This window comes from Stereum hirsutum, assembly GCF_000264905.1.
Source record: "Stereum hirsutum FP-91666 SS1 unplaced genomic scaffold STEHIscaffold_3, whole genome shotgun sequence".
Classification (NCBI taxonomy): Eukaryota; Fungi; Basidiomycota; class Agaricomycetes; order Russulales; family Stereaceae; genus Stereum; species Stereum hirsutum.
The window spans coordinates 3,477,814-3,486,857 of record NW_006763133.1 but is presented as its reverse complement, the minus strand read 5'-3'; the positions used below and the strand labels follow the sequence as shown (position 1 = coordinate 3,486,857).

The following is a 9,044-nucleotide window of genomic DNA, read 5'->3' as shown; positions in this document are numbered from 1 at the left end:
ACCTCCAAAATTGGCCTCCTTCTATGTTGCCAAAATCAGGCCACAATTCACATTTTTATATGTCAATTCCATCAAAATGACACTTGGCAATGCAATCTGTTTGTTCTAATTCACAAAACTCACAAAGTTACCAAAATACCCCCAGATCACCTCATTTCCCCTACCGATCTATCTCAAGGTATCCAGTACCCCTACCCTACTATTTTTCTGTGTTTTTATCAGCCACCATTCTGTCCCTATTCACCCTGTGATCATCCCTGCCCATATTCCCTATTTTATCCATGAATAACCCAGCCCGTTTCAACATATACACTCTATCTACCCGCTGTACCCATTCTCCAGTATACCTACTCCATTCCCTACCCCATCCCTACCCCCAGGACCACCCCCGTATGCCCTACCCCAAGGATCACCCCCGTATGCCCTACCCCATCATCCTGGTCCACTCGGCCACCCAGAATCACCCCCCGGCCGCCCCAGTAGCCAGCCCAGTACTGGCATTTATAATTCTTGGGCCAGAGGAACCATTGTAAAGAATCCCCTTGCTAGCAGGTACCTTTATAAAGGTCTTACATCTACATCTGTGGGTGATCACAACAGCTGGAAATCATGGGAAAGTGTTGAATGGTGGCTATGTCCGCCGGTCCGGCATGTTCTCATATGACACAATACTTATCTTTTCTTATTGTTATTTTGCTCCCATGTGTATGGCTGTATAGTTTTACTAAGGCTGTACACTCTGCATGTATATAAACCTCCTGGGCTCCGCTCTGTAATTCTAACACTTTCTCGCCTCTCTAACCACTGCGTGCTATCAGCAACCTAACTCAAGTCTTACTCCAGGTAATTACTGCCAGTGGTTTCACTACGTTAACCATACACTGCTCAACAGAAAGAAGGAGTACGTAGCCCAGGCACAGAAAGAAGGAATGTAAATGGAAGCAACGTCTGTATGTAAACCTTTTGATGGTCAATATACAACTGTCATACTTCCTACTATGAGTGAAGACTGCAAGAGCGATTGAAGACTTGTCACTGGACGATTGTGTGGATGTGCTGGAGGAGAGTGGGACGCACCTGTTGAATGAGGGCACGCATCATCAAATGGACAATGGGAGCTTGTTTAGACAGTTCGAAGGCCCTAGAAAACATTAAGATCAGAGAAATGCTACAGCGGGAAAAAGACGTATGGCCCAATTAGTGTTTGAGTGAGGATAAGGGAGTAGATGGGACACACCAGACAAACACGGACACATATCGGCAAACGGACAATGGGAGCTTGTTCGGAGGGTTCGAAAACCCCAGGAAACACTGAAATATGAGAAATGCTACGGTGGGAAAAAGGCGTACGGCCCAATTAGTGTTTGAGATAGGATGAGGAAGTGAATGGGATGCACCAGAAGAACACAGACATGTATTGATAAACGGACAATGGGAGCATGTTTGGAGGGTTCGAAAACCCCAGAAAACACTGATATAGAGGTAATGCTACGGTGGGAAAAAATTGTACAGCTTGATTACTGTTTGGGTGAAGGTGAGGGCCCTGACTTTCTTCCGGACTTGAGAATACATGGCTATCTTGGATAGAATAGAGCTGCAATGAGGGCTAGTAGGGACACAAATGTGTCAAGCACCACCAGCCCTGCCGCACACTCGGGGCCTGAGACTGTAGGAGAGAAGAGAGAGAAGGGAGAGAATGAGAATGAGTGAGCTGGCAGGAAGCGCACAGCTATCCGGAAACTGCCGGAATGACCTAGCTGACCCACGGGTACCTGGGACACGGGTCTGGGTCAGCTGCAGGTCTCAGACTCATGACCCGTACCTGACCCAGCCAGGTCAGGGTAAAGTACCTGGCCGGGTCACCCAGACCTGTGTCATTCCCTAATACCGCAAGTATGTCATCAACCGCGACTTTATAATATTGGTCACAGCTTAGGCCACAAATGCAAACTGACACGTCATGATCGGAAGTTTGGTGCCCGCAAAGTCGAATCTGGTCAGGTCGACATTGCTACAGCCCTCCGTGAGCAATGTTTCAAGCACTTTACTCCAAGGGCCTCAGAGCCTACACACACCAATCTGTCCCATTCATTTCGAAGGATCACATGAAGAAACGTAGGATTTGGGCTCGGGAGAGTGTGGCGGATTGGTCGGAGAAGGACTGGAAGCAGGTGTGGTACTTAGACGAGGCTAGGTTCAATCTTTTTGGGTCGGATGGGGGGAGATGGGCCTGGAGAAGGCAAGGGAAAGCTTTGGACCCAAGGTACACGAAGAAGAAGGTGAAGCACGGGGGTGGTTGTATCATGGTGTGGGGGTTAGTCACGCCATTTGGGGTTGGACAGCTCATATGAGTTGAGGGAATCATGGACTCTGCCCAGTACCAGAGTATATTAGAGGAGGGATTACTGGGAACTGCTCGGGATTTTGGGGTGGATTTAGATGCATTTGTTGTCGAGCAAGACAACGATCTGAAACACAAATCCCGACATATTCATACCTGGTTCGACAAGGTTGGCCTTTGTACGCTCATCTGGCCAGCCTTCAGTGCTGATGTCAACATCATCGAGAATGTCTGGAGCCACCTCAAAGCTCGACTCCGTGAATGTGGTCGCCCGTGCAACAAGGAAGAGTTATGGAGGGTTTTGCAGGAGGAGTGGCACCAGATTGATATTGGATATATTCAGAAACTCTATTCATCACTTCTGACTCACATTTATGCTCTTCTAAAGGCCAAGGGTGGTAACATTCTGTACTGATTTTTGGCACTTCGTGTTGTCCATGATTTCTTTATCAAACATTTTTTGTTAGTGGTTCAAACTGTGGCACCCCTTTTGTGGCACCTAAATTTAAACATTTTCCAAGACATTCTCTTGAATACCAGCTGTACTCTACATGTGATGATATAATGCTTAAGCATACAGTCTTGAACATGAACTTAGTCAGATATAATAAGCACTCTACTATTAAAGAACCGTGAGTATACTGTAGTGTGCCACCATTTTTTTCGTCGGTGTACAATACTGACTGGGCGTGATATCAATTAGAGATGATACCACTGTTCATTCAGAGGAACAAGTATCAAAAGCTGTAGTCTTAAGATCTGCGCCGAGAGCAATATCGGTATGCATAGGAAGATCTGGCACTACTGTCAGGGACACTGCCTATGTTCAGATCTCTGACTGTTTCCTGGATTTTATTAGGTTTGGTGAAGCAGCCTCTGATTGAGAGTCGAGCATACTCGCATCTGGGCTTCTCCTGCTTCTTGTCCCTGTGTACTCTCCTGTACTGGCAGCTTATGGATGAATTATATTTATACAATTGAGCGCTCGCTGAACACTCTCCAAAACTTGCAAAACACGTCACCACAGCTCCTTGTCAACCAGAATGGAACTCGCAAAGTAAGGATCTGAGTGAGCCAGCATGACATTGACAGAACAGTATGTAAATAGCTAAACAAAGCATGAGTGGACAAACAAAGGAAACAAGATGAAAGAGAGCTAGACTGAAAAGTATTGCGGCCAACAAAAAGCGAGATTTGTGTCCAATGTTTTTGTATGTTTTTTAGGCAAGATATATCATAACAGCACAAGAAAATAAATAAACAAACAAAAGACAACACTAAACGTAAAACAAAATCGACAGGGTGATCTAAACGGTCTTGGGCTACAGGTCTCTATACCGGAACCAGTGTATCAATACCGGGTTCCGGTTTGACAAACCCAACTGACGATGAATCATATTCAACCAAACATACACCTCTACCTCCGTCCGGAATACCATCCAAAGAGACACCCCATCTTCTAAGAACAGCTTCATGAAGAAACTATGCAAATTGTATCAAATTAGTCGAGGAACTGTTAACGTTGCATTTCTTGACGCGCCACCCATTCGTTACTCGTACTTACTTAACGGTCTTCCACATCCTCCTGCTGCAGAAAATCCTCACCAACCTCTTACCGATGAAGCTATTGGACGGCCTGGAGACGATGAAACTGGTCACCAAGTCCTCACCGCACTCTCGCCTGAATCAGTCTCCTCAGCACTCTGTCATCTTTACCCTGGTGCAGATCATCTCTCCCACACTCAGGCCCTGGAGTTTGCCCATGTCGTCTTAGGTCGGAGTGGAGCAGAGCCAGGCACGTACAGGGAGGCTATGGCTTGTGGTGCAGATGAAGCACAATAATGGTTCGATGCAGCAACCAAGGAGCTCGATGCACTTCTCAAGAATGAAACCTTCGAACTTGTCAGGCTACCTCCCGGTGAGAAGTCTATTGGGTCACGCTGGGTCTTCAAAATCAAGCATAACTCCGATGGATCGATCAAACGCTTCAAGGCTCGTGTCGTTGCAAAGGGTTATGCACAATGTCCGGGTCAAGACTACGACATCAGTGGTACCTTCTGTCCTAAGCCTCGCTGGTCGACTCTCCGTACTATCCCCTGTCTCTGTGCTCTAGACGACCTTGAAGCTGAGAGCATCAACACATCCTCTGCATTCCTCAACGGCGAACCAAAGGAGACGATATTTATGGACCAACCAGAGGGTTTCATGGAGAAGGGAAAGGAATGGGTTTGGCGGCTGTGTAAGTCCATATATGGACTGAAGCAAGCTGGCCGAACTTGGCATGTCAAGCTGAATCAGGTCTTGGAGTCCATTGACTTCCATCGGATTGACTGTGAACACAGTGTCTGGGTCTACTCTTGAGAAGATGTCCACATCATCATCCCTGTCTACATCAACGACATAACCATTGTTTCCAAGTCCAAACCTGCAATCCGGAAAGTAAAGGACGACCTTTGCCTTCACTTCAAATACCGCGATCTTGGTCCAGTCTCTTGGCTTCTCGGTGTCGAAATCACTCGTGATCACCCTAACTGCTCACTCTCACTCTCCCAACGCCAATATACTCTTGACATCCTAGATCGCTTTGGTATGTCAGACTGCGATACTGTCTCTACACCCATGAATCCTGGTACCGTCTTACTGCTGCCATGTCTCCCCGAACTGCCAAAGAATATGAGGAGATGCGAGATAAACCCTATCGTGAGGGTGTAGGAGCTGCACAATATTTGGCCACTGTTTCTCGCCCTGACATCCAGCATGCGGTCGGTGTTCTTGCTCTGTACAGCAAGAATCCTGGAGTTGAGCATTGGAAGGCCCTGAAACACCTCTTCCGCTACCTCAAAGCTACCTTGGATTACAAGCTCACCTTTGCACCAGACCCTTCACAATCACCAGACTCACCACTCCTCACCACATTCTGTGATGCTGATCATGGTGGAGACATGGACAATGGTCGATCCACTAGTGGATTTATAGTCAGGATGTGAACTGGTACAATCAGTTGGGGTAGCCGCCTTCATACGATCGTAGCACTCTCTACGACTGAGGCAGAGTATATTTCTGCAGTTACAGCGGGTCAAGAGATCTTATTTCTTTGCAATCTTTTCACTTCTTTCGGTTTCACTTTCAATCATCCTATTCCACTTGGGATTGATAACCAGTCTGCCCTTTCTGTTGCCAAGAATTCTGAACATCACGGACGCATGAAGCATTTAGACTTACGATACTACTGGCTTCGTGATGAGGTCGCAAAAGGTACCATTTCTGTTCATTATGTCTCCACACGTGATATGCCTGCAGATGCTCTCACCAAAGCACTCAATCGTGATACTCTTGCCCACTTACTTCCCATCTTTGGCCTCACTTTATAACTCATGGAGCTGTCTTGTCACGGGGGGCTGTTAACGTTGCATTTCTTGACGCGCCACCCATTCATTACTCGTACTTACTTGTTTACATAATGTGTGGCCGCGCATCCTTTTCACCTCGGGGCTCACTCGACTGTCTCTGCTACTCTCTACTTACATTATACATTAGTTCTGACGGTCAAGCCGCCCCAGTCTTCGTGCAGACCTGTGTCGCTGTCAGAACAAGGCTTAGTAGAGGAGCTATGGATGTATCAGGTTCCCCTTGTCACACCTGCAGCTGGACCTGTGACAGGCTTTGGGCTGCGGGAGTCACAACGGTTCGGTCCGTTCGTTGTGGGCGAAGTGGGACGTGAATGGACCCTAGAAAAAGCTTTCACACTCGAGGGTTCCTCTGGCGACCGTAGGAAAAGCGGGCAATGCGTGAATTGGCTCAGAGGTTATGTGGCGGCGAGTAGTGTCGATGGAAGGAAGGCCCAATGTACGATGGGCGAGGTTGGCAGCAAAAACCCCACCAAGCTTCCAGATCAAGAACGCACGCTAATATTCCATCTGTAGGTAACACTTCGGGCTGTACGCCCGCATCGCAGCCGCATCAATGGCTTGAATGAATGCATATACTCCCCCGCCGTTTCGTTCTATAACAGCAAGGGCCGCTCGAATGCGAGGGATGTCGTTATTGATGATCGATATCACCAGGCGCCGATGAGCGTCCAAGTGGCGAGTACGGGTTATGATGAGACGACCGTGATTGAGACCGTCCAGACGTAGGGTGTCCTTCTGCTTGATGTGATGGCGCAGAAGATCATCACGATGACCGATGCCCAAGTAGGCCCAAGGAGTGTTCTCATGAGCACCATTCGCGGCACGATGGTGAATTGCCATGATGATTGAGTGGTTGTGGAGTTGCTCGCAGGATGCACAGGCAAAACGGACGGTTTCAAAAGCGCATGAGTCCGAGAGGAGGTATAACTTTGAGCCAGGATTCAGAATAGCTATGCTCCATGGGAGAGCACGGACATCGTGAAGGCCAAACGGGTAGACGGGTATTGGTGATTCACCGCTGGGAGGGTGAGCTGATATCCGAAGCATTCGTGGAGAACTGGTCGTCGGTTGCGTCGACTGGTCGAAGTGGAGGGGGCAGAGGATGTAGCCGGAGGTACGGAGCGGGAAGGTACGGAGGCTTTCGAGTGGGGAGGAGGATGGTTCAACATGTCAGTTGCATTAACACGCCGGAGACCGCGGTCCTTGAACCTTCAACATATGCCGTTAGTTAGAAACGGAGAAAAAGGAGCGACATAAACACCCACAAGAGATCGACCACGTCTAAGACATGCTGAAGTCGAGGTTAAAGTCTGGCTGTGTCCAATCCAATACGTTCCAACGCCTCAACCCACACACAGAACCCTTCCAGGCCCAGTTTTCCCCGACGAATGAGACGCACCACGTCTGCTACAGATGCCCCATAACCAACCACACGGTCCAACTCCTGATTCCACCGCTCCTCCCAAACCTTTTCTGCGTCTAACACGCCTACAGTTCGGTCTCCTGAGATCGTAGCAAACGTGTCCGCACTCGTTGCGACCGGGACGTCGGGTGGCAGCTAAGAACATGCTGCCTGAAGCTCTGTAAGAAGATCTGCTCGAGCGGTAATCGCAGGTGAGTCTTCCGGCTGATTGTGAATGGTATCGACGTCAATAGGATCCGAGTCGGTGCCAGCGATGTGAGCGACCGCGCCAGATGTCTATGCCGAAGGGGATGAAAAAGATCGAGCTGACACGTTTACCAGCTCCGTGATCTGTTCGCTGGGCGCGGTCACCGGGGATGCATGTCGGGAAGGGGTGTGTGGTGGATGAGGTGAGTGCGGACGAGGTGACGATGGTGGCGACACGTTACAGGGATGATGATGTGCTACGTGGTGAGTTTGAGCGCTCGTGGTTGGAGAAGGCGAGGGAGAGTGAGGACAAAGTGATGATGACGGTGAGACATGGACTGCATGAGGAGTCGTTGTGTGTTGATCGTGGCGGCTCGTCGTTGATGAACCCGCCGTGGGAGCTTATTGGGTCGGTTTGGGAGACAGGCACTTGAAAAAAGACTTCAGCATCCCACGGCTCGAAGTGGTGGGAATCTTCGATTTATGCTCCTTGCTTTGGGTATGTTGGTTCCAGTTCTTCTCGCCGCTGAAACCTATGTTGATATCCTCCTTGCATGAGTCGCACCAGCGTTTGCTGTTGACCGTGAACGTCTCGCCTCCGTCATCCTGCTCCGGGTCAGCGTTAGGAAGGCAAAGATCAGATAGACGCCTTAAGATAGCCACTAATGTAAGTGAATACATACCATCTTCTTCTTTTTTCCATTGTTGCTCGGCATGAGAGTGTTCGAGCTTGGATAGTGAGGCAGCAGCTGGGAGCGATAGTGACGAGTGCTCGCATTTCGGAGTGAGAACGAGAGAATTGAGCCTCACTTCAGTATTCGGTCTAGACAACCGGACTAATAGACACAAGACAAATAGATTATTGAGGCTATATACATAGAAGGAATGAATAGGGGAACAAAATCAAGCAGGTCCAGCCAGTTACGAGCTCACGTGGCACTGTCAGATGTGGAAAGACTCTGTCCCGTCTCCACGATCAAATAGGTAGTATCGCGGTCTCCAAGCACAGCCAAAGACGTCCAAGTATTCTTCGGAAGATCACAGTGCAGGTAATTTGCACCTGTAAATCCCAGGTGTCATTCGGAATAAGCAAAAGTACGACAGATGTGTTCCTACTTGCTACAAATCCGTTCATGACCGAAGAACAGGCTTCCCGGAGAAGTCCGGTCGGGTGACGAACAAGGACCCTTGGGACCCCCCTCTCCCCTACCCCTGGTTTTTTATTATATTTTTGCTGCCCCCTTGCATCAGCAAATCTGTAACACACATTTTCCTGCTAGGGAGTATTTTAAACGTAGAATAAATTTCGCAGCCTTCAGTTGTTGATTATCTTATCTTATCTCGAGTCGGAGCTTGTCGGAGTTTGAATTGCCTGTATTTACTCGCTTCGCTGGCATCGGCTAATCCCATCTGCTGCACTCATCGTCTCTTCTCTTTTCTTTTTCTTTCTCTCTCTCGACGTCGCCTTAGTTCGCCTCAACCGGCGGTCTACGGCGAGTGCAGGCGGTATCGCCATCCTCTCGACGTCGCCCTAGCGTGCCTCGAACGGCAGTCTAGGGCGAGTACAGGCGGTATCGCCATCGGACCTCAACCCAGCTCGCACACACTGAAGGTCCCCCCTGCCGCTCCGTTCATCGGGTAGCCGCGGCAGTCTCAAGCCTCAGGTTCTTTTTCTTTCTCTTTT

At 48.9% G+C, this 9,044-nt stretch overlaps 1 protein-coding gene across 1 annotated transcript; it reads left to right on the top strand.

Annotated features, from left to right (window-relative positions):
- Positions 1-2,351: 2,351 nt before the first annotated feature.
- Positions 2,352-2,756, top strand: STEHIDRAFT_51780 (uncharacterized protein; the record flags this gene model as incomplete). Its single annotated transcript, XM_007300432.1, has 1 exon — positions 2,352-2,756. A coding segment is annotated over one exon (405 nt), but the record flags the coding sequence as incomplete, so codon positions are not given.
- Between the last annotated feature and the right edge of the window lie 6,288 nt (positions 2,757-9,044).